The sequence below is a fragment of the Vidua macroura genome, chromosome 5, assembly GCF_024509145.1.
Source record: "Vidua macroura isolate BioBank_ID:100142 chromosome 5, ASM2450914v1, whole genome shotgun sequence".
Lineage (NCBI taxonomy): Eukaryota > Metazoa > Chordata > Aves > Passeriformes > Viduidae > Vidua > Vidua macroura.
The window spans coordinates 52,170,144-52,197,338 of NC_071575.1; the positions used below are offsets into that span (position 1 = coordinate 52,170,144).

The window sequence follows — 27,195 nt, forward strand, 5'->3', positions numbered from 1 at the left end:
AAGTTTTTACATCTCAATATTCTCAGCCTGTAGTAATAAGTTCCCCTTTAAAGGAGATTTCCCTCACTTACTATTAATTCCTATCCAGTCCCTGGTACATATTTACACTATTTATGTATCTATACACACACTCTTAAGAAATTTGGATTTAGCAGCACCCATAAAGGCAAGCAGTTTATCATCTCACTACAACAAAAGCCACAGCTCTGTAAGGATCTAGAGTATCTGTAGTCTAACAGGGGCTCCCAAGAGTTGTATAATAAGAATTTGTAATAGGCACTTTACTTTCCAGAAAGACCCAGAAAAACTGTTAACTTGTTATATTCTTCCAGACTCACAAACATAAGAAGGGAGAGGGTACCTCCACAGATGATGCTTACCTTGTCCTAGGAATACTTAAAATCCCAAAAATATACAATCCTAAGTATGCAAGGCTGCTGATCTTCAGGTAGGAATAAAGGAATCTGTCAAGATCATCAAACCTTCATGGGAAGGTGACCAAAACCCATTGAGAGTCAACTTTTGATGGACAAGCCTTCCAAAGACAATTGATTTTTAGGTCATAGCAGGTTAGTTTCAGGCATAGAGCTGGAGAACCTCTGCAAGGGTGCCTCAGCATAAGGTATTAGGTCTGAGGTGAGGAAAAAAAAAATGGCTCTTTGGCTAAGTACTGTGCTCTCTCTTCCTACAACATTCAGCTTAAGCAACCATATCTTGTACTGTCCCCTAAAAATAAATTAAAAAAAAAAAAAAAAAAAAAAAAAAAAAAAAATCAACCTCCAACTCAATCTTTGGACCATAATCAGAGTTCTAGTCAGCAACTCAGAGACAGCAAGGGAGAGTGCAGGACTGGTTGCAAGTCATCTGTCACAGGATGGGAAGATGGCAAAAACAAGAAGTATTCATAGGAAGCGTTAGGTGGCCTTGAGTCAAATCAGGGGAATCCTTTACAAATTTCATAATAATAAATAGTTCAAGAGAAAAAATAGTGGGAAACAACCCAAAACATTATATACACTTCCTGTAATTTTTACTGGCTAGATTAATTTGTTGCCCAAAGAGACTAGCTCTGTTTTCCTGTGGTTACCACTGCTGACAAGGAAGCATGAACTTTTGCTCTTGAAGTGCAGATGATCTGACAAGAGTGGCAGATTTTCCGGTTTTTGAAGATGAACATGTCTACTGATCTAAAACAGATGAATATCAGCAGCTGCCTATGTACAAAAAACACAGCTCCCTTCAATGAGCATTCCTGAAAATTAGAATAATCTCTGCCAAGACTTGAATCCAATGCAAGCCAAGCAGGTTAGAGATGCCCTTGTCACCCAGGCAGCAAAAACAAAAGCTGTGACCAAAGATGAAAGAAAAAAACCAAAGCAAATTAAAAAATCCTTCTCTATATGAAGTATCTACCTTGAAACTTATGAAATCCATTATGAAGGTACTCAGGAGGTACAAGCTTGTGAAGGAAAAAAGCACTTTCATGGAAGGTTAACAGAGCTCCCACACATGAGCTACAAGCAGTACATAAAAATTAGTCAAGAAGCCTCCTACTTCAGAAAGAACTATTTGCAGTTAAGAACAAGTGTCTGTTTCCCTTTTAGGGATGAGTGCTCAGCATGTGGAGAAGGCACTTGTGTGTGTACACACATTAACATTTCCAAGGCAAGATAATAAAAATAAAAACTAATAGTATCTATGTGCCCGAAGTGAGAGTGTACTACAGTGACAAGCACTGAGAAGAGACACACTGTGTTCACCCTGTTTACTGGGGGAACTGTTTGGGATTGGTTTAAGAATTAAATTAAGAGATTATTTAAGTAAATCTACAGACTAATGAATTATGGAAATTTCTTTCTAATCTCTGGTTAAGAATTTATTTGACTAAAAAAAAAAACCAACCCAAAACCAAAAACCTCAAACCCCAAAGCAAAAAGGCAAACCCGAAACAGAGTTTAGTTAGATGAAACTCTGCACTATTACAAAGATTAAGACACAACAGATCAAGAATTCTTTCTCTACCTTTGTCCCTCATCTATTCTCTACTTGGTATTTTGTACATTTGCAAGCTTTTGTACATTCTGTTTGGAGTCAAGCTTTCACCTATCTGGAACTCCAGATGCACTTACTCAGGGGTTGTCTGTATACTGGAGTGCATTTCATGCTGAGTGAGGAAGAGCAGAACACTGTTGTGTCTTCTCTTGGCTGTCAGACAGTATTTTGTGTACTAACCTCAGCACCAAGCCATTGCATTGTGAGCCAGAACTGCTGTTACTGCTACCTTTCAACAACATTAGTTTTCCCTAAGACGCCTGGAGAAGTCTAGCAAGCCCTGAATGGCATAATAGGCAGCTAAATAATCACATGGAGTACTTAGTTGAGTTTAAAGCATCTCAAGTGGCACTGCTATGAAATGAAACATAGTTTGGAAGGCATGAAAGTAAAAATCCCGTTAAAACAGAAAAGCATTAAAATTATCAGACTGTTACCTCTGTGATTGAGAAATTAATATGTATAAATATTATAAATGATATACAACTCTTGTATCATTTGTATATATATATAAATCTATATGTAAACTAATACACATTTCTTATAAGCATTTATAAATAAATAAAAACATAAACACCAACAGCAAATCAGCTTTCATTTGAACAGTGCAAAGTTTGTTATTTTAGAAGCACAATTAAATAGTCACAAGGACAAATATAGAACTCCATCTGGTGGCTTGACTAAGGAATCTCGTAACTGTTTTAAATTCTTGGTTTGCAGCTCTTAACAAGTAAAAACCTGAAGTGATTTGTTTTGAGGGTTATTTTTTGTTTTTCATTTCATTTTCTTTTTTAAATAAAAGATGTCTTGAAGTTGCAAGTGTTTGGGGAGGGGGAGTTGTTTGTTAAAATAATATACAAAATAACATGAGCTTTAGCATAAAAACAGAGGTATTAGTTCAGAGAGTAAACAAGAAAAACTTACTCTGGTCCTATGAAAAAAAAAATCACTATGTGGAAGAAAAACTCTGTGAACAGAAGGTTTGACTAAACCACTATTTTCAAACAAAGTTTGCTATGGCTAATAATGCAAACATACTTCTTCCCACGTCATGTCTGTGCATTGTAGCATCGCATTTCAGATGTAATAGAGTAAAACTTTAGGGACAGTAGATGCAAAATTGCTTTTGCAATGTGAGCATGAGAAACTTTACAATTGCTACCTCTTAATGATCACACTTCTTCTCATGAAACCTTACGACCTTATTCTGAGCTGAGGGAATCTTAAAGAAGTCATTTAAGCTCCTGGAGTAAGTGCTCTGCTCCTGAGTCACCATGCCTTGGTGAAATCCAAGTGAATACATATAGACAATGCACATTTGCAAGAGCACTTGCAAGGGCAGCTCTCCAGGATGAAGGCTTCCTCCTTCTACAGAAGCCTACACTGCATTGCTAGAGCGATTCCAGAACGTATTACAAAAACGCATCCTGTAGCTTGCACACAAGTCCACACTGCATCTTACAGCAAGCCTGAACTTGTTCCAAGCCTGTATTCTGTATTACTTTATCCTTCACAGACATATGGCTGTCAAGACAGGAAAGTTGTTTATGGGATCCCTGGAAAATGACCAAGACAAGATCTGTAGGAAGCCTGAGCTGCCTTTAAAGCAGTAACCACGTTCCCAAGGCATCTTGCAGCTGGCAAAAAGCATGCTGTGCTTCACTGGCTGTCCTGTGCTCCTAAGGATAGTATAGGCACATTATGTCTTCTGTTCTTGGCCTGAGCCAAGATCACTAGTTCTGAATAAAAGATATTTCTCTATTAACTGCTGGATCAATGCCAAAAATTCATGAACTACTGAACATACCAGATGGTAAAATTTTTGTTACAACCCACTTGGGCAGAATTTAACAAATCAGTTATAAACAGCCCAGGGCTAAAAGAGGGTTTATTCAAATATGAAAACAACTTAGAAAAAGATTTCTAGGTTTCTCAATGTCAGCTTACAAATTTTGTTTCCCTCAATCTGTATTTTCAAATCACAACCTTGAGGTCTCAGCTTACACTCATAGAACAGAACACCAAGGTGAGTTGTTTCAGGAAAGTACTAAGTTCTGCACACTAGAGAAAGAAGCACAGTTTTACAGCATAATTATTTCAAAATATAAATATGGCAGTAGTGCCTCCAGTGGCTTTCAGACATAGCAGTAGCTTCCTATCCCCCCCCCCCCCACTAACATAAACAAGCCTGAATTTAAGATTCATTTGAATATTTACCAGATTTTCTCTGCCGTCGTCCAAGTAATTCTGTTACTGTTTTGCGGAATAGTTTAGCTTCTTCTTCATTAGCAAAATTAAGACCAACTTGACATGTCTGAAAAACATAAATATTTCCCCCTCCATGACTAAGAAAATATTTAAAAGACTTTCTTAAATATTCTTACCCCTTAAATATTTCTTGCACCTTTCTAAAGGTATAACAAGAAAAAAATCACTGCAAATTAGGAACCAAGTCTTAGTGAAACATTGTATCTTAGGAATGTCTGTCTACTAATCAAGTTTCTAAACATCAGGGCTTACAGATATGAGCAAAATCTTGCAGCTTCAAATCACAGAGGGGAGGGGAAAGAAAAATTTGTGCTTTAAGAATACATGATATGTCATAAATATCATCTGCAAGTCAAAATGCAATTTCATTAAAGAAAGTTGAAAATAAAGAACCACATTTTATGCTTCTGTGCTATATATTAAATTTTCTAGTTGAGATACCACAAAAATTCCTTTAATAAATAAGCTTTTACAAATAATTAACAGAATTAATTAATAACTTCAGTTACATTAAAAGAAAATACTGTTCAAACCAAAGGTATTTTAAAATAGGTATTCAAAGACATTGAGACTCACATCTCCAGCAAAGGTATGAAAATATCCTCTAGGACTATTATATACAAAGTTATTGTACAGCTCCTGCTCCCACAATAATTTCCCATCCTGAAAAGAAGAAAACAAATAAAAAAGAAGACTATAAAACTTCAGATGAAATGGCAGAGTTTAACTTCTTTTACAATATAACCTATTAAGAATTGGACACAGCATAGCATTAAACATCTGCCTTGCTATTAACCCAATGGATAAGCTCAATCAAAATCAAAGTACACCAGTACTTCCAGTCTCCTGTTCTTATCTCAGGCTTGACTTGAAAACAGTTAACTAAAGAGAACAAAAATCTCATCTTTTTAGAAAGTCTCATGTATTTAAATGACATAGTTCAGCACCCAAGGAAGAGGTTTCTGACAGAGTCTTAACAATCAAATGACCAAATCACAAAGTCAAATGCAAGTGCCAACTGGCAATCCTGAACAAATCTGAGAGACTTGAAGCACTGAATGCTGACAGATAAGGAGCTGTTGCCTGGCTGCAGAGATAATGGGAAACTTTCCAAAGTCTCAGCACAATCAGTAGGACTTAGGTTTCTCACCATCATTTTTGTTATGAAAACACATTTGGACACTTTGTCTCTCATTTCCCACTCTCTTGAGTACAGTATTATAACAGGACAAAGATCTTCCGTATAAGCTTATTTTTTGTGGAGGGGGAATGAAAGAAAAAGCCACCCACCCCACCCCCCCCCCCAGAAAGTCAGATCACACCAGTTGTTTATCCTGCAGTTTTCACATGCACCACACTGACCAAAAAGATTGTTTCCACCCATACATAAGACAGCATCTATTTCTTCAAACCATCCAAAGTTGTGACACCTTGATAGCTATCCAGATCAGTGACACTACTAATTTCCACTAATGTGACTAATCAGACCTGTAGAGGAGAGCTTTTGAAAGTCGTAAGAATAATTTATATTTATTTCATCCATTAAAGATGACATATATGAAATTTAAATTTAGAGTACCTGAAAAAGTTGTAATTGCCTGTTGATAACAACTGCAACTGCACAGGTTAAAGCACAACAATTCAAGAATTTCTATGAATGTGTAGCTACAACTTATACTCATTGAATTCAAAATGGAGAATGAATACAACTGAACTTAAAGGCTCTGAAAAAGAAAAAATATGCTTACCTTTATGTCAAATATTCTGATAAAATATGATCTCTGTGGATTGTCCTTTACAAGGCAAGCTACACCACAGCACTTCTTTGACCACATGGCATTGCGATCTGCTGCGTATATCTGAACAACTGCTGAAGACATCGTCTAAAAAGAAGACATAGCTATTACTTTTAAGGAAAAAAAAAAATCATAAATTCTATAATTGATCCTTTCCCAAAGCATCTCTTAGTTTTGCTCCTTGTTCTAGGCAGCAACTTTGCTGATTTCCCAGGTAGTTAATACCATAAGGTTCAAATGACCCCAAATCATTCCTGTGCTTTAGATTTTCACTTCAATGCAAGATTTAGACACCTCAAGAACCCAAATGAACTTCTCATTCTTCTTCATGAAAAACAGTAAAGAAATTTTGCCTGTAAGAAGCAGATCAGTAACTATGGTGGTCACATAGAGCAGCCCTACTGTGCAAGGAAATGTCAGTTTAGTACTTTGAACTGAAAACAAACACAATACTCAAGATGAAACTGTAAATTGCACAGTGCCTGGACACACTCCTGGCTACTGCAATGCAGCTGGAAGACATTGCTTAATTGCTTAAGTGGTCTCTGGCACAATTTTAACCTATGCCAACTGGTGAACTCCAAAAATTCCGGGGCACGGTTTGAGAATTCACATGAGTTAGGCTCATTCTCAGCTGGCAACCAGAAACTGTCCTGTTTTCAAACTGAGAGGTTTTAGTAAGAGATGAAGATTATTCCACACCAGTTTGCTTCAGTCACTAGAACATTCTTGAGCATATTTTCTAGTATATGTGTGTCTTACCTTACGAGTCCCATAAGGAAAGGAAAATGGAAGCCCTCAAAGAATATTTATTTAGCAGCCAAGTCATTAAGGACATAGAGCTTAAATCATCTGTAATGGGCCAGACCAGAGGCTATCTAGCCCAGGATCTATGCTTCAGCAGCACCAGATGCCAAAAGAAGGTAAGAATACAAGAATATACCATTACAACTATGGAAGCATATTCCCAGGAACTGCCAGGTTGGAGCTCAAAACTCCCCAAGCCAGCAGCACAATACTGCATTTTTCCTTTGTGAATTTGTCTATTCACTCTTCAGACCCATGTGAAATTCTGAGCATGATAACACCGGACAGGATGGTGTTTCACAGTTTTCTTATGCACTGCGTGAATAATTAGCTCCTTTTATCTCGACTTTTGCCACCTGCTAGTTTCAGTTGATTGTCCCTCCTTACTCTTATGCTAAGAGATGGTGTTGATGGCTTCATAGTTGTTCCTTTATGCTGCACATCCTTTTATAGATATTTGCTTCATTGGCCTCTACGCTCTCTTTAGGAAGTTTAGGAAGCTACACTAGTTTTTATGTCATTCTTGTACCAAGAAAAAAAAACCATACTACACATTATCCTTGTCACTTTTACATGGATATTAACTAGTCCTACCATGTCCTTCTTTGCATAGGGGTAAGACGATATATGAATCCAGTTTGTTAGCCCTTTGAACATAGGGCATAGGGTCACAATAGTAGTTTTCTGCTGTGCTCTCTACTTATTTCACTATCAGTCAAAAAGCTGCATTTCCTTTATCACTATGAAATATTAGGCAGATGTTATTTTAGATCTGTTATAGTTCCAAGACCTTTCTGGATTACTTATACCTAATCTGAGTACTGGGCTCCGTCTTAGGTTTTCCCCACCTGCTCCACAAGGTTGCCTTCATCAACACTGACTACTTGCTGAAACAGCAGACATCTAGAATGTAGGCACGTCTTCTTGCATTGCAAGATTATCTATTAAATATCGTTGTCACCATGGCCATACTTTTCAAATGGCTTAAAATCTCAAAAGAATAGCCTAAATTTCAGTGGATTTTTTTTATCAAAAAACTTCAGTTTTGTTAAAGTCGAGTCAACATAATATAGTCAGACTGACAGCTACAACTTAGGGAAGCCTATATAACCTTTGCCCAAGCACTGTGATGCCAACTTTCACAAGCCAAGATATATTTCTGTTTCTCTTTGCAGCCACCTCGTCAGAAGTTGTCAGACTGACTAATAATCTTGCTGGTAACCTCAAGAAGAAGTTAAAGCATGATTAGCTGATGAAAAGAGTGCTTTGTAGTTGCTTCCTCAAATGCTCTACAACTAAGTGTGGAGTAAAACTTCTCTCCCTATAATCTGCAGAATAATATGAGTAATTTAACCATAACTGCACTTGTCAGAAAAGTAAAAAGGTACCTAAGAATTACCCATACTACCACAACAGAACAGTTATATCTGCAACTAAATACCATCTAAGAGATGCCATTTTCCCCTCTATGTTGGAAACAGGCAATGACCTGATTTTGGACACAGCTACGCAGATTTTGTTCAAAACCTTTGCTTCTCTAACAGCCTCTCCCACTCATTTCTCCAATATTGTCTACTTGTTAAAATGATAACCTTATAGACACAAGACAACACACTGGAGCAAAATGGGCCATTCTACAGTTCACATTTAAGCACAGCAACTATCTCTCTACCCCTGCAAGAAACCTTCTCAATACTCCAAGACAAGTCCATTTTCACTAACCTCTACCCAACAGGACTTCTCACAGAAATGGGTGGTCTTGGCAGGAATTATACAACTTAAATTCAAGGAACAGGAGACAGTAACCTGTGTCAAGACATGGCTCCCTATGCATTGCTTATTAGCATATCTAACAGCAAAAGCACCAACTGGAGTATCTGGGTAAACCAGTAACTGTCGTAACTTGACAACTGCTTGTAAAACCTTGAACCAACGCCTACCTCATGAGTACAAAGAAGATTATTACAGAGTGTGTGTCCTTATTCTGCATAATAATAATAATATATTTAATATATACTTGGTTACTCTGTGAGTAGAGCTTGATTTAGAAGATAGAAAACAATTTCACTGAATCTAAAGTAGGTTTTGTTTTGAGGGCTACCAAGTTTAGAGTTCAACTGCATTTCAACTTACTCATTAGCACTGTACAAATTCCTAGCGTTGACAAGCTGAAATTAGGCTTTTGCATATTAGAATATAAAGTTACAAAAATCTGCTGTCATACCACTCAGGTTTTTGTATTAAAGGGCAATAAAGGAAAAAAATAGAAAGTATATTTTGGGGGGCAGGGGGAGGAGGACAATCAAATCCAACTCCTTTTACTTCATCCCCTGTTCATTTTCATTATGTAGAGCAGTGGTGCCAAGTTTTCTGCTACTCAGCTTCTGGAACAAAGACAGTAAAAGTAATGATCCACACCATTTGGAAATTTACACACACTCATGGTGAAATTTAAAACTTGAGAAAATAAAACTTCATCTACTGCTATTCAATACAAATTCTAGCCACATAAATTCAATTTAAAAAGTTCAAATTTGAATTGCATAATTTTAGCATCTGAAAACATTTACACAAATATATCTGAATATTCTACTGCATTTGCTGAGTAATTACTGTCTATTTTGAAGCCAATTAATGTAGCTATTTGTTTCATTTTCTCACAGCATTCTTGAAAAAAATCTTGAATTTAAAAGTATGGGTTCTTTTATATGCAAATATTTCTTCAGAGTAGGTCAGATCACTGATTCAACATAATGATTGTATTTTTTTCTGACGTGTAGTAGGTTTACTTTGTTACTACTGTATTTTCAGGAGGAGGATTTTGAAGTTGTCACTACTGCTTTTTTTAAGAGCTTTGGTGAGGACCTTGTCCTTTTTATATAGCTGTATATCCAGAAAAGATAGGGGGAAAGAAATAAGCTAGTCCACCAAAAACTGATGGGCCATGGAGGTGAAAACCAACCCTGCTCAGCTCCCTCTACTTTTTCCACAGTCAACTGCCAGCTGGAGGACATACCATTGATTCCAGGAACCTGTCACACCCTTCAAGCTGATGAGCTATGAAGCAGCAAGTCTGTGTTGTCAGCTGTACACTGGCTGTCTCACTGGAAGAGCTGGTCCTACCCTTTGACCCATACTGCAGGATATGCGGTATCAACAAAAGGCTCATGAAAACACCTTCTGCCTGCAAAACTTAGCCACAACCAGTCATCACTCATTTGTAGAATGTGATCACAACAGCCGCTGACAGTTTCCGACTGGGCAGCAGATAGATGTGCACTTTGATCGGCTTCTGGTGTGAACATTTGCTGCAGTGGCCTGTCAAATTAATGACTTGCTGTAACTCAAGTATTTCTCAAAAAACAGTGAAGCAAGCCAACCCAGACGGTGGCACATCTCATTACAAAAAAGAATCATTACAATGCATGGCTTATGGCTGACAGACATTAAAACATAGTGGGCCAAAAGTCACAACAAAGAGTGGCAGCAAGATTAAAGCTGCAAGACATTCAGCCACCTCAGTATACAGCAGAACAGAAAGCAAGACCCATTTGAATAGTTTTTTCCAGTGTTTACATACAGCTGACAAGAGGTTGTGATGCAAAGATCAAAGGCTCATAAAATGACTTTGGTTGGATGCAACCTCTTTAAGTCTTCCAGGCCAAGCTCTTGCTCACAAAAAGGGTAATTAAAAGCCTAGAGTTTATTTGCTCAGGGTTCTGTCCAGTTAGATTTAAGGGCTACAAAATCACTTCTGTACTTAATAACTCCTGTTTTGGTGCTTGTACAAAGGTTTCATGTATTTCTCTAATGGTGCAGTATTGTTACGTGTTACATGTTGACAGCACTACTGAGAGTGATGGGCTTTTTCCCATAAAGGGGCACAACCATGGATACACATAGAAGTTAATCACACGACAGGCTGGCTTTTCTCAAGTTATCCTTCCCAAGCCCTGAAAGTATCTTACAAATAAAACCTGGAAAAAACGATTAAAAAAAAAAAAGAGATTACTTTGTCCTGTAATGCAAGAATGCAAATAGTAGCAGTTGCTTTAAAGCACAGTAACCTCTTGAAAAAACCCATGTTTATACATACAATGGCCGTAGCTTCTTCATCAAGTCAGTCTGAGGACTTTTGGCTCAATTAGCTACTTTTACATTTCTGGGGGGAAAAAAGCAAGCTATGGTGAATAGTCGTGTGCAATCCAAACCCTGCAAGAATAGAAATCAGTACGTCTCTTTTCCATAAAACAGGTATCTGGAAACATTGTCCTAATCAATAATAGAGCTGGTGAGAAGATACCTATGGCAGGTATTTTTAAGACATGCTATGGTGGAAATCTTCATTATAGCTAAGCCAACATGTTGACTTCACAACAGCTAAGCCAACAGCCTGACCAGATGATGCTGGGTGCTCCTGGGTAACACATTTGTTCTTTGATACAAGACCAGGAAGACAGCCCACAGCTTGCTTCTAGTGTGACTGTTCAAGAATGAAGAGCTGTTGCTATTCTCTGACACTACAACAGATGTAAGTTTTGCTCAGAGAGCAGGCTTCAGGAACACAGACATGCTATCAAGTACCATTTCACTGTAGAAATGCTTAGTAAGGCATAACTTTAATCTTGACCAGAACAGCAGGAAGCTTCAGTACCAAAGCAATCTCTAATAGCCTAGCATTAGCTGAGTCAGGAAAGAACATACAGAAACAATATCATTAAGACTTGTGAATGAGAAAGACAAGAAGCAGAAGTGAGACCATGCTCTATAGAAAATTGACCTTCATTCACAGAAAATTAGGCAATTAGATAGAATTCAGTGACTGACATTTTTTTCTCCAGATGCCAAATATTCTGAAGGAAAAAAACAACCAAAATATAGCACTGACTAATCAAGCAGAGACAGCACTTGAAATCTTAGGTGTTCTTCTAAAATAAGCTTAGGTTTTAGCAATTACACTTTAAAATGTTACTTAAAATGGTACTTAATGTAATTCAATGCAAATGCAATTGTAATTAGACAGTGATAATAACTCCCTGTTGTTTTGCAATTGCCTTATCTTTAGTATCATAAATACATGGAGCTTCCAAAAATGTTTCTGTAGTGCTCAGTACAGCTATGCATTTTATTTCATCATTCAATACAGAAACATAAAACCTGCTGTAGGGACAAGGCACCAGAACTTCCATCCCTTTCTCAAGGGAAAATTTCGGTGCCCTACACAAGCAAGCTCTACTTGCTCTTTCTGGCAGTTTAGTTTTCCTTCTGCACAATGGTCCTGTTTCAAGAAAAAAAATGTAGCTTTTTTTTCTTGGCATTGTGGAGTCTCCTGTCATGTGGGAACAGTATGTTCCCTTCCTGCGAGGAAGGGCAGATAACCCACTTTCAGGGGGAATGTTTTCTCCACCATGCACTCCTACAGAAGACAGGCACTGCAACCTCTCCCAAAAGTAATTTTAAACAGTAATTTTAAACTAAGCCTGCCACTATTGAAATGACCCCTAAGTAATTAAGCCACATAAAAAACATGCAAGTACGCTTCCCTAACAATTACAACATTTTAAGTAGCAGAGGCATTTGCTAGAGTAGACAAAAAGACTTCCTAGCACTTTTGCCGAAACTTAGAAGAGTTTAATTAGGTACAGAATCCTGCAATATTTAGAAGCCCTGAAGAGTAGGTAAGCCAACCTTCTTAAGCATGGGTGTCTAGTATGATGGTATAGGTGCAACTCAGGCCTAACAGCGAGAAATGTGAACACAAATTAACATCACCAAATTTTAAAAAGCTCAGGAAGCATTCACAATTGTCAACTTATAATTGCTTTTCAGTTACAGATGGGAAAGGATTGAGATGGGAAGAAACTGGAGCGAGAAAGGACTGGTGATGCTGAAGGCAGACTACTCTTGCTTACTGCTGACACCTTTATCTGAAGGACTACAAGGATGAGGGTCCCAGATGACAGAATAAGTACAATAGATGCATCTGTCTTCTTAGGCTTTTCCTCTCTAAAAACAGTGTATTAGGCTATTTATGGTTACTGCATCTTGTACAAGAAGTGTGATGATACTGTCTTGATAGCATGCACACACATGCGTGTGCTAAAAATACTCTTCAAAGACTCCACAATATTTTTACTACAAAATTAGATTTTCAGCAGTCAGATTTTGCAACTCTCAGACTGCTTTATAATTTATTTTCACACCAGGTTGCCTCCAGAATCTTCACAAATGAGTCTAAATGTGACAGCATTCATCCACTGGGGGTTTGACTACTACTTTATTTTAAATTTGGACAAACTGTGATTACTTCAATTTTTAAAGCTACTACAGCTTCTGAAGATATGTTTAGCAAATTCTTAAGAATCTCGACTTTAAAGACAATTGTGTATTGCAAAAAAGCTAGCTTCAGATGTTACCAACATGATTTTAAACTAGTTTCTCATAGAAAGAAGACATACAGAACTTCAGATGTTTGCTGGCAGATTTCAGTAAGTTAAGCAGCTAGAAACAATCTTCTAATTTTTATGCTCTTTACAGGACATTGTTTTCCAAAGACCAACTGATTGCTCGAAAGACAGGAACACTAAAGCAAGGCTTCATTTTATTTGACAGAACTGACAAAAGAAAGCCTTTTCTAAATATCCAATCACATGAATAAAACTTTATTTTGTACAAATTGAGAAATTACTCAGCTGAAAACTGAGGCCTCACCAGTTCTACTGCTTATGAAATTATTTGCTACAATTACCAAGTATTGAATTTTAAGCTTAAAGCTTGCTTTTAATTTAATTAATTTCCCATGATTACCCACTGATTTAAAAATGCCACGTATATAGACACCAAGAAAATAGTATTTTTTTCCACCTATACACAAAGTTAGGCTATTAGAAATAAAGCTACTGCATAAGAGATGCTGCTTTTTCTTATTTGAAGGCAGAAGGAAGAAAGAAATTTTTTCAGAAACAGTAAAGCCACTTCAGGTATTTCCTATCACTTCTGAAACATGAGAGAAGACAAGTCCACATAACGCATAGTGTTATGTGGAAACACTGAAGGAATTAAGAGACCAAAAATTTAACATAACAGATTCCTTGTCTTGCCTGTGCCCTAGTAAGTGCACAGACAAGTGCCCTGTGCCCAGCAAGTCAGTTACAATATCCTTACTGAAGATATTTTATTGATGTGAAGAAGGTACCAGTGATCATTAAGTGGTGTTATAACAAAAAATGGACAAAACAAGGGACTGCTGTTTGACAAATCTAAGCCATGAAAGTGCTTGTCTGAACTTAAGTCTGCTGTTGTCCAGTAAAGAGATCCTTCACTCATAATCCTCAGTCAGCCAGTTATAGACAGCTCACATTTTAATGAGTGTCTTCAGATAAAAATTCATTTGCCTTTCCAGTACCTCCCACAAACCTCCAGTTCAGTCAGAGCTGGCCAACTCCTTTTCAAAACATTGCTCAATGGTAGATCACAGAAAACCAACAATTAAGGTGTGGGCAAACAGCATAGCATATAAGGCCTAATCAAACAGCACATGATTAAGAGAGATGTTCTTTTACCAGACACAGCATGAAGATATTTTTAAATCCTACAAACTCCATTCAGGACAGCACATGGAAGACTTCAGCCTTCCATGAGATATGACATAACCATAACCACAAGCATGCTACAGATTATAATATTCCAAGCTATCTCAATCTAGCAGATCATTTACCAGCTGACATACACAACCTCGAGTTTCCACTGATGAGCCAATCAAACACTGTCACTTCCTGTTTACCTGCACAGCATCACTCACTGAGCTGCACCTCACTGCTTAATGCTGCTGAAACCTTGGCTGCCCACTCAACAGCACACACAGCAAAACAGTTACCTGTGTTCTGGAATTGCAGTTGTTCATATAGTTACTTTCAGAAACACATAATATGCTGCATACAGGCTTTCCATAAATTTGTCACTGTCTACTGCCGTGGAACAGAAATTCTCACTAAAGACATTTTGTCTTGTAGTTCCACTCCCTCTCCAGCCTCCCAAGAAACACTCAGATTCAAAGCATGTAAGACTGTTCTTGCCAAAGCTTAGGGAATTTTTAGATGAAATGCTGAAGTCTACCTTTCAATTTTGATCCATTTTAAATTTATCAAGACTCCTAAGACTAGGATGAACCTTACATAACCATGTAAGAGATTGTACAGATACATAGATTAACCAGTTCTCAAAACTATGTTTCATGGTCATACACAGAAATTGCAGATTCAAGTCAAGAATCACAAGTTTCATGCAATGCACAGGATAAAATTTGAGTTCTCCTCTGTTTTGTCCTGTTCCACTGCCCATCCAGCTATAAGAAAACCAGCCTCTTGCCCTCAACATTCCCTTCTCTTCTACAGCAACTCACTAACTTCATGAACTAAGATCCTCTTCCTTCAGCCTTCAACCATTCCATTCTCTGCACAGTAACACTTCTGTAGATCCTACATACTAGTTGCATATTAAATGCACATTCTTATAAGCAAATCCTCATACCCACTTTGAAGATATGAGAGTGCTTTGAGAAAAAAAATCAGAATTCAGGCCCATTTTTTAAAGTCAGATCCATGCAGTTCCTTTATCAACCCACTCAGTGATATAGGTATCATGAAGTTTACAAGTAAAAATCTGCAGAACAACAGTAAATTGAGTAAGGAAAGGATGTGAAGCATAAACTTCAGGAATTAATGAATTATCCCAGCTCTGGAACGCTCATTAATGAGCCCTTGGTACTCTGAGGCCCAGATTTAAAAAACAGATTAAAAAGAAATGAGTATTTGCTTTGCAGACATGATGTTTAGGTGAACTTCACTTATGATCTTTACACTTGAAGACAGAAAATAATATGGAATTTTGACTTTTGATACTTAGGGAAGATTGAAATAAAGCAGCTTCAATTGTTTTAAAAGAACTCTCTTATAAGAGTGCATTAATTACATGCCAACATAAAACAAAGAACTCCCTTCAAAATATTAAGAAATATGAGAAAAGGCTATTAAAAGTAAAACCTCTTTGAATAATAGCCAGCAACTGGCTATTGTGTATACAACTTGCGTCCTGTCCTGTAAAGCAGACTCAATCCACTTACATAAAGGTACTTAGAGATGCAACCCCCACCTCACACTTTGACCGTGCCACAATTCAACATGTATTCATTACTCTTTGAGCAGTTCACATTTAAACAGAATAGTTATGGCAATTCAAGTCAGGTACAAGAAAACATAACTGCATGTAAGATTTTTTTTTTTTTTAAATATATACCAGCAACTGAATTTGCTATGAATAGTTATTCCCAGTGACAAGTCTTAAAAGGTTGATATACAATGGGGGAAAAAAAGGCATGAAGATGTGTGAGTTCTATGATCCTTTGCCATATTCCAAGTTTGCTGCAGAATAAAACATTAGACCCCAGCTGAATGCCCAGGAAACTGCTGGTTTTCATTTCATTCTGGCAATAAGAAGTTGCATGCTAGTGTTTGTCCCCTGTGCCTCAGTTTCCTCATCTGTAACATGCAAGGGAAACACTGACCTCTATCACTGTAAGGTGCTTTGAGAACTACTGATGAAGAAGCATTATGCTGTCACAGACAGAAATTATTTTTGGAGGGTGTGGGATATGCATCAACATGATCATCTCTGCTAATAGCAAAGGTTAAGACAGGTTAATTTCCACATCTGTTTTAGGTAAAATGGAGATATTCTTTCACCATGCGGGGGATGCCCCTTGAGTCTAGTGACATTTATTACAGCTAACAGTTTCAATTATCACTGCCCAAAGGGGCTCCTTCTTTGCAGGTACCAGCACTACATTTACCAATATGCTGTGGAGGCCAAAAGCCACCTAAATACACCCACCTGTAAACAAACTTTAGTTTTGAAGCAGTGTCACAGAACGGTGGTCTTAGATGGCTGAATGTACACAGATCTCAGGCTTACGATTTAAATCACCTATTTCTATTCTAGACCAATCATGGCTGCAAATTCTTTTTAACAAATTTACTAATGTTTTTCTAAGTCACCACCACACTTATTTTTTACACAGTACATTTAACTTTGTGATTCTTAAGATGGAAGACTGAAGAGCACAATGCAAATGACTTAAAACTTCCCATGTACCTGGAATGTCTCAGTGGTCTATTCCATGAAAACCCCTGAGCAATAATAATCTGTGAAGTCTCAGTATGTAGGCACTGAAAAAAAAATAAGACAATGCACCAAAAAAAAAAAAAAGGAGTTTTGAAAACTAGGTACTCTAGACTAGTTCTGACACAACCCTTCAATAAGGGCAATCTCATCATCCCCATGTATCTAGGTTCCTTTACAAAGGATTCAGGCTACATTGAAAAATGCTAGGGAGAGTTTACTTTAGGTTTTGGCATTGCTACTTGCTTCCCGAAACTGCCCCAGGAGCTGAAAACTCCACTGTAGCATGGCCTTTGCAACTCAAGATTTGTGTTTAAACTCTCAGGTCAGGTGTTAATAAACCTCCAATTTCTACTACTAAAGAAAAGCCCCCACCAAAAAATAATTTGTGTTTTTGTTACACTCTCCCCCTTGACTGTCTAAATGAGTAGTACAAAGGTAATTTAGTTTAGTTTATTGAAGGGAAAAACACCCAACCTTAAGGAAAGAATTGCTGAGTTTGCAATATTCAATCCCCAGGGTGAGAAAAGAAGTACAGCTGAGCTCTGCCAAGCTGGGTTTTAATAAAAAGTTTAGAATTATTTTGAAATTCAGATATTAACAATAGAGTTGATAATTTCCTTTCTGAACTTACTACCCACTATCTGAAAATAAATGCAGAGGGCTGCTGAATGGGAAAGTTCCTTCCCTGAAGCCAAAATTCTACTGTAATTCCTTATGGTGACAGAATATTTCTTATAATAGCTACTTTATAATAATTTCTTATAATGCCTACTTTACTGAACACACCTGGAAGAGTGAAAATGGTAAAGAATCTACTATTTAAAGTTAATGAAAAAGTGTTTATTTATATAAGTAAAAAGTTGCAGAAAGCAGGCAGCAGGATGTTATTTTTCCACTGCACTTAACACTTCAGTGTCCATATCCAGTTACCAGTTTCCAGTTTAAGAAAAAAATTAAAATATCATGCAATACTTATTTTTTCTTTCAGTGCAGAGCTGGTAGTACAAGTTCACATAGCAAAGGGGAGGAACAGATACAGTGATACTGGTCTCAATCTTCATTCTTAAATATTAATGTCTGGATGATCCGAACAAAATCACCCTCATCTTTATTTGAAGATAGTTAGCTCCCCATAACTGCTGTGTTCCTGTTTGTAACTTGTGAACATTGTTCAACAGCAGTAGCATATATGCTACATGAAAAGTTATGTGTTTACCTGAATTTACAAGTAATATAAAAAATATTTCACTCTACATACAACAGTACTAGTAGTACTACACTCATGTGAGAAACAAAGCTTACAATAAAGAAAATCAGTATTTATTAGACCAATAAAAGATTTTAGAACCCACAAAGTCATGCCAATAACATGGACACAGTAAAGATATTTTAACAACTCTTAGGACAGAAAACATTTGTTTCAAAGAACAGCAAAAAGAAACATCTGGTCTGAAACAGACCTTTAAGCTTTTTGGTATTGTCTGAATTAATAAAATACAGCAAGTCGAGCCAAATATTAACTTAAATGAAAAAGATCTTAAGATAGCTTTGCTTGTGATCACAGTGAAGTTGTAACACTACCGATCTGTATTGCACTGCAGTCCAATTAATCAGTATTATTATCCTAATCAAGCATAAGATTTGAAGCATTACATGCTTCAGTTTCTGAACTACCTTTCTGCAAGTCTCCAAGTCTGTTCTGGACCTGAAAGAGGCTAATGTGCTCAATGTTACTGGTTTCTGCTGCTTGGGAGAACTGGCAACTGCTTTCTTGTAAGGTCAAGTGAAAACCTCCACTTATGCAATAAATTACAGTGCTTTTATGACAGTATAAAATCAGCAGGTAAATTGTTACACTATACTAACATAAAAATGTACATAACAAATGTTATGCTAGTTACAATCACTGAACAGATAAAAGTTATTTGTGACATAATGATTGTTTTTTTCAGATGTGTAACACTTTTGGAAACAAGATATTCCTCTGTAAGGGCACTGATGCACTTTAAATCCTAATGGCTGAAAGAAGGTACCCCTTGTCAAAGGAGACTTTGGATCTCCAGTTTTTGCGTGGATATTCCCTTCCTTTGTGATCAACTAACCACTTCAGTTGCTCTGAGCACCTGAACAGCCTCAATCTGTTAGTATAGAAACAGAAAACTCTTGATGTTGAGTGTATGAAAGGTAATACCACTCCCATGAGTATACAGTTTAGACAAAAAAACAAGTTGGTAACCTCACTAAGACAGAATTCAAGAAAAATTACACCCTCCTCAAGAGACTTTACACGAATATAGAAATAGGATACCTCTCCCAGTCTCCGCAATAAAAAACAGGTGTGGGACCCACATAACAGCAATACATTGCTAGAAGTTCGGTATGGTTGACTGTATAGTTGATATGTATCAGATTTAAGTCTGTATAACTGGGTCCTCAGAAGACCTAGGAGATAAACTGCCAGAAGCTTTAAGACTGTGGTACAAACACTTCCTATAGGAAGATGGTGATAGAGAGTGCCAGTAACACAGCCAGATCCTGAGAAAGCCTTGCAAGGGGATGAGGTCTTTGGGGTAAATAAAAAAATAATCTTGATTTCCTGATAGTCTAGTATCCATTCCTGGGCACACAGAGCAGATTTACAGAATAAATTGAAAGCTAGTCAGCTTTACCAGTGGAAGTGTCCCATTGAACATCTGTTACTCAAAACTGCATCCTTCAGAATGCCACTGCCATCCACCAGGTGCAATATGATACACAGCTTGAGAGTTTTTTACTAGATTATGTGGAACTAACGTCTCTAAATCTGCCAATCCCTACATAAAAGCTTTGGTTCTGCAACAAATGCAACAGTCCTCTGCAGAATTCCAGACTCCAAGAAGTAACATGTCAGTCACCTTATTCCAAGACTAGGTTACTCTCACAAACCAGACACCATGCAGCATTTAAAATGCCCAGAGCACCTGAATTGAAAAACAGCTTTGATGATGCATGGCAGACATCCATATTCAAGGCTGATTTGTTTATCTGGAATAAGCCAACTATGTAACATCCTTTGCTAATTCACACTTGTATCATAGTAATATTTTTTGTATGTGGTGTCCTCAGAGAAGTTATTTCCAGTCAAATGGATATTGATACTGCATCATTTCATCGCTAAAACAATTATCGCAGCCAGAATTGACATGCAAGTCACCATCCTGAAATAAAGCCTAAAAACACTCAACTGCTCTGAACCAAATGCTACCTGCTGTAGGAGAAAACTGCTTGCACAGCACTAAGCCTCACCAGGGGACCAGTTCCTGCCAGTGCTGACTTATAAAAGTGACATTGGGAAAAAAAATACGGCCTGAAGGGAGACAGGGAATAACCAGACACTCAAGGGGGAAAAATGATAAAATAAAAACTTGAGACAAGTGTTTACAGAACTGAGGCATGCAAACACTATCTAGCAGATCTTGTGGATATATAAGACAGAACAAACTGAAAAGTTTCCCAAAGCTTTATACCCCAGACAGAACCAATGATTAAGGTGAGATACCGGAACAGACAGAGTATGTGATGATTAAACTATCACTAATTACACTACTTGACACCCTAGAACAGTCTCTGGAGCTCAATCAGGAAACAAATTACTGCATCTGAGCTGATGGGAAACTGCTACAACACTCCAAAATGCAGTTAAAATTCTAAGAGAATTAAGCACATCCTGGGAGGCTCTGAAGATGCACAGAACTTTTCTTAAATTACTTACAAACTACTCATCAGAAAAGAAACCTTCAGACAGGATACATTTTCTTAGGCCATTGCTCTGCAAACAAGAAGTGAAAGAAATGCAGCATCCTCTAAGGTCATCCTTGCTGCACTTCATTCACTCTGTACCAGCACAGCTACAAGTCAGCTACATCTCCTTACCAGAAGGCAAAATCTTTTTTTTTCTCCTGGAATCAGAGATCAGAAACCTGATGAGCTTGTGTTCACAGTATCAGTATCAAATAGACTTGATAATTTGTCCACTGGAGCAGGTGATTATGTGCACAGGCACACTTTCATCTGCTGTAAACTTCTACATTTTCTCAGGTTTCCAAAAGCAATTTCCAGGAGCAGAAAGACAATATAGAATTTTGCTGCTGGCAAGAAAAACAGGTTTGACTTGAACTTAATGTCAAAGCAGACAGTTTTGTGCACAGCAGCAGAGCTGACACTTATTCTGTGATCTACATGCTACTGACAATGCTAGAAGAGACAGTTTACACCTCCCCATCCACAGAACTGCTTTTGTCTCCTAGCAGATTTCCCTGTTTGTGCAGATATGAGTTACTAAGATGCGGGCCACTTTCTGGATATGATGGGAAATGATGAAGAATGCATATATGCATAGAGGAACAAACTCTCTTCCCAACACAACAAAAATTAGGTAATGATGGCCCTACCTCATATGATGTACCAGGAGCTGTTTACACCACTCAAATCTCAAAACTACACTCATACTAATTTGAGCAACTACTAGGCTAGCACTCAAAACTGCGCCAGGAAGTGTGCCAACAAATTGAACACCATGGACAGTCACGGAACAGTGCCTGAGTCCATGCTACTGCCCCGCTTAAGTTTGTTAGCACAGCCAGCTGACAAACCACAGGTGAGAAAAAGGACAAGATGCATCCTTCTGCCACCAAACTTGAATGTTATCAGCAACTTAAAGGTATGGTCCAGACAGGTATGGTCAGCGTGAGAGATGGACTCCTTGGTAACACTGTGAAGCCTGGAGCAGCAGCATGAACACTTCTTCAATAAACAAAATTTCCATTAACAATATGAAAAGAGGACAGAGAAACAAACAGGATTTTTTCTGACATTTACAGGCAGAAAAGACCAGAGGTGTTCAAAGAGGATGTTAAGGAAAAGCCTCAATAACAAACTGAAGCATTCAAAGCAAAACCTTCTAAATAACACAAAAAGAGGAAGTTAAAACCATGACATGGAGTGAGATCTACATATCCCAGCAAAACATTTAGCACCAAATCTCTCTCCATGCATCCTATCAAACAAAACTATAGGTATATTGCATCTAGATGCTTGAACTGAGACAAGGAAGGTCATGACCTTAGCAGAGACAACAGCTGTATTACCAGCCTCTCAGGTATAGAAATACTGGCACCTGAATATGATATGGACAAATCTCTTAAGGACAGAACTATTTTTTAAAACAAAGAAATGGTGTATTGAATAGTTACTGAGTTCTAGACATCAAGCGCAACCAGCATTTTCTGTCGCAATCACACTTTAAATTCAAAGCTATACAAGATTTGAAAGTTCCAGCTACACAAACTGAGCACAGTGCTAACAGTAGAGTGTAACACAAAGAGGCCAACATTGTTTAAGAAAGGTCAAAACTACAACACTATTGTATGGCTAAAAAATATTGGCTCACATAACATCGCACAAAATTGAGCCCAAACCTGAATTTTTAAAGGCTGTTAATTATCAGGTTGTAAAAATATAAATGCTAATAAATGCATATCCAGTTATAAAAATGAATTTCATACCTGAGACACTCTTAACTAAAACATAAAGCAAACAAAGAAAAAAAATATCCCTGCATTTAATTTGTTAGAAACTAATGCTTCCTTCTCTGCAAATGCAAGGGGAAGTTTTTGCCTGTGGTATTGCACAAAACACACACCACTACAGGATGTTCATAGTTTTCTTCCTCTTTTCAGTTAACCACAAAAATCAAGTGCAGTCTTACAGAGAGGAGCTTATTTGGATGCCTTTGTGTATATTTAGTGTCATAAGCCAAGTGATGTTTCTGTTTGCTTTGGCTGACTGAGGGGGAGTAAAGGGAAAAAATGTCTACTTAGAAAGAATGACCACATCTTAGCTGTGCTCAGAGAGAGCTGTCACATGGTTAGAGGAGCAGGAAATAACTTACAGTTTGGTTGAAGCAGGACTAAGCAATTCTGTGGTTTCAAATCTGAGCCTGTAGAGTTGCTGTATACAGATTCCCAATATAGCAGCTTACAAACTGGAGAGTCCGGTCCTGCCTGGAGAAGCAGTGAAGGGTGGAGCAGTGCAAGAAGCCTGAGGAATACTATACTCCTGTTTTTGTGTACCCTTCTCATATCCATTAAAAGTTCTCTTCCCTATAACAACATTAACAATGACTTTGGCCAGTGAAGACAAATATAGGTGAGAAATGTGTAATGGCCAGATCTGAGGCTCAAGTGCACTCCTTGTTTGCAGCAGCAAAAGCTGCCTAGCATAAACATTGCCTCCCTCCCCTCCTCATGACTTTCCTTGTGCAGTGCTCTGCTGAGCTACAATAATGCCATGTCTATCCCAGCACTGTGTATGGGTAGGACTACACATCTGATGAGACACAAATCAGATCCTTCCTTGATCATCCTTAAGAACAAAGGTGTTGAGGAACTGAGGAGGGGGAATAAGGCAGTGGAGGGGAGAATGGTGAGGAAGAGTCAGTCCCACCTGGAGATCTTTGCGCAGATTATGGATGCAGGAGCTGAAGAGAAAAAGGAAAATTCTGGAAGCACTTGAGGGGCAAGAGGAAAACAGAAAAGGAGGAAACAGTTACTGTGACAGGACAGAAGACTTTACTAAAAGCATAAAAAGAGCATGTGTGTTAAGAATACAAGGAGAACATGATGAAAGCAGAGTCACGAGATTTGGAGGGCAGAGGTCACTATGCAGAACTTCAAGGTACATCAGCAGGATGGGGCTTACAAAAGAAATAGTGGTTAAATCGATTCCTAAAATAGAAAATTCTTTTAAAGTCAATAAATTACTGCTTCTAATGTACTAGGGAGGTTGTAAAAAAATCTCTCATTTTTCTTTATCCCCAAGACAGAAAAATATTAATACAACAAATTAATACTAATTTCTTATCCACAAATCACACACAAGGAAATTGGCTGTCACCTTGAGAGGGGAGAAAACATTTAAAATTTACTGCCAAATTCCCACTTCCAAATATTCTTGTTCTTCAGCCTAGACATCAAGACAAGTACTACGGCTCATTACTTAATCTCAGCAAGTGCTGGCTAACTTTTGGGAAAGCCATTATCATCAGTAATACTTGAAATAAATGCATTTTTTAAAGTATTTGCAATCTCAGAGGCAAGAGTAATCTTTGTATAACTGAGAGTTCAAATAATGAAAAACCATTTTCTAAGCTGTTCAAAAAGGCTGAAGTCACACTTTCTTTTGCTAGGTTGGTGTTTTTCAAATTGCAAGTACAGTACCTTCACATACAAAACATGCTTATATGGGAGCATATCTGTGCTCACTAAATACACCACCCTGATGCATAGTGGCTAATGAACAAGGGGAGATAAAGGCAAAATAACACATTTGCATTGCAGGGAAATTCTGAATTACACAAAGTTCTGCAGGGGAAAATTATGTGTGAAACTGTCTTACAGAAATGGAAACACAACCTTAGCGTGATCTTTCAGCTTTAAGCTAGACACACGGGAGAACTGAAAAATGTATTAACACTGTTTCTCAGAAAATCTAAAAAGAAAATGCTGCCTTAAGAGTAAGGATTTTTAAGGAGAGCTAAATAAACAGTAGAGGGAAAACAGCATCACCAAGGTGGGGATGCATGTATGAAAGCAAGCGCCTAAAGTGAGAAGCAATCTGCAAATGTGTCATGGAGCTCTGCAGCAACAGTTTCTTTGCCAGCAACGATCATCTCCACAGAACATTGTGTCTACAGGACTTGAGTAATTCATTTAATGAACTTATTCCAGAATCATATATTCTTAACACAGACATTCTAATTTGAGATACCTAAAGTGTCATTTACTGCCCATAGAGGTGCCAGCAAAACTGTCTACCTTTAAATAAAGTGTCTGAGAAAACACTACTAAATTTTAAGAATTAAGCAAGTGAGCAGCCTTCTACGAAAGTGTCCCTATGATTACTTGAACTGCATCTTTTGTTTTTGTATTTGGACCTTTGAGAACACTGCTCCTATCATGTGATGATCACAGTACACTTCAGGATCTTCAAATTTAACTACAGCTGACCCTGAAGGTAACTGCACACTGACCATTCCCTTTTTATTGGACATCCAGGCACCAACAACATGTCTGGAAACCACAAAAGATAATATGGCAGTGCACCCAAGCAAATACCCTGAGAAACTAAACTATCTTGTACAGCATTCGAGTCATGTCCCAGTAGAGCGGGCTGTTTAAAACCACCCATGAAGATACACTTCTAATTCTACTAAATCCACTCTGCAATATTTACTGTTACAAGGAAAACAAACCAGGCAATTAAAAAAAAAAACAAAACAAAAAAAACCCCTCTGTGCTAAGTAACACAATGTCAGCCTTTCTTCAAGAAACTGTACCCTAACCTACCAATAAGCAACTCTGTCTAGTGCCTGTGACACATTTTCATTACTTCCTGTATTTTATTATCTAGGTATTAGGTAATGAAACTGTAAGTCTCCTGTATACTAAGTTTTATTTCTGTACTACAAATATTCCTCAAGAGACAAGCCTATGAAACACACTCACTGGAGGAGAGGACACTATAAATCTTACCATACAGCTTCAAGTCAACAGCAAATTTTCTCAGCAAACTGAGCATTTAGAGCTCTACAAAACCCATGTACAGACAGTTCTGCCTATAAAAAGTCAATGACAGGATCAGGCCTTTTTTCATGTTGGTTAATGAACTAGTACAAAGTTCCCAGGCGGCACTCACTCATCACATACAAATACCTTCAATGCTTCCTTCACTCCATCCATTCCAGCACTAAGCTAGAAGCTGCCAGTGGCAATTGCTGCCACTGCTGGCACCTGCAGCCACTATCAATGAAAGCAGTAGATGAGTTCTTAATGCTGGCACAAAGTAGAGCAATAAGGGTCATAGGAAGTTCTAAAGAAAAAACAGGTGAGTTTTTTCAGGCAGAAGTACCAGAACTCTTTCAAAAAAAGAAATTCAAGACCTAAAATTAGAGCATTCCCCATTTTCATGTTTTTAGCCCAAAACTGCATGGTTCTCACAAGATGGATCTTACACTCTTCACTTGTGACAAATTCAGCTAGTACTAAATCTTTCAGAACCCCCGAAGAAATAAGCAGAGAGAAAAACATTCTAGTGATAAAAAATTCAAAGCAATAATTACAAGCATATAATGCCAAGAAATCACATAAATTTTCCATTAAAGGAAGAACAAAGTAGTCTTTACATTTAAAAAATTTGCATGAAACAGCAAACTCAATCCTTCTAACAAGAACCTACCGCTTCCTTGGATGTTCTCCTAAGCAATGGCTATCTGGATATCTTGGTGAAAAACTTGCAGTCAAAACTTGACTGTTCATCTGAATCCTACATTAAAACTTTGCCCTCTTCTAAATTCCTTAATATGATTCTTAACTGTGAAAAACCAGTAAGTTACAACACAACAGCTTGTGACTACAAATTGTTTTCATCCTGTTGTGTATGTATATCATAGGATTCCAGAGCACTTATCAGGAGCATAAGTGGCATACTTGACCATCTGATTAACCACAGAGATGCTGTGAGACTTTTGGCACTTGCCTGCCTCCAAAACAGATAAAATATATATACAAAGATGCTCAGAAGAGCTTAATACTGAAGCCTTAACAGAGTGAGGTACAGTTTCCAGGTCTGTCAAAGTAGATTACCCTTCATTCAGCAATACATAATGCTTCACAACAGACACACAGTGACTGAAACTTGTAGCAGGACTCACTCCTCTTGTCAAGACACAATTTGTCTAGCACATGAGGTACAAGAACAGCCAGGAGAGATATAACCACTACCAGCACTGAAGATAAAAACTTCTGTTAGCTGAGTTTCTATCTTAAAGTCAGTTGAATAAGAGATTTAGGTAACGAACAGTGAGGTTTATTGACAATTATGGGATTTTAACACCTAAATTTCTGTCTTTTTCTCCTTAACCATACCCCACACTTTGTGAATTGATGCTTTGTCTCAAATACATACAGCTACAAGACGCAGTGCCTCCCAGACTGCTCCCAAGCAGTCTCAAAACATTTCTCATCCATGGGTAAATAAGCTAAGGCAGTGAACTGTA

At 37.7% G+C, this 27,195-nt stretch overlaps 1 protein-coding gene across 1 annotated transcript in view; it reads right to left on the reverse strand.

The window, feature by feature from the left end:
* WASL (WASP like actin nucleation promoting factor) overlaps window positions 1–27,195 on the reverse strand; it is a 50,556-nt gene that overhangs the window by 18,607 nt on the left and 4,754 nt on the right. Inside the window, exons 2-4 of the mRNA XM_053978141.1 lie at window positions 6,069–6,203; window positions 4,897–4,983; window positions 4,270–4,366 (exon numbers count right to left, since the gene is read on the reverse strand). Of these exons, the coding sequence (XP_053834116.1) occupies window positions 4,270–4,366; window positions 4,897–4,983; window positions 6,069–6,203 (319 nt within the window). The remainder of the gene's footprint in view (window positions 1–4,269; window positions 4,367–4,896; window positions 4,984–6,068; window positions 6,204–27,195) is intronic.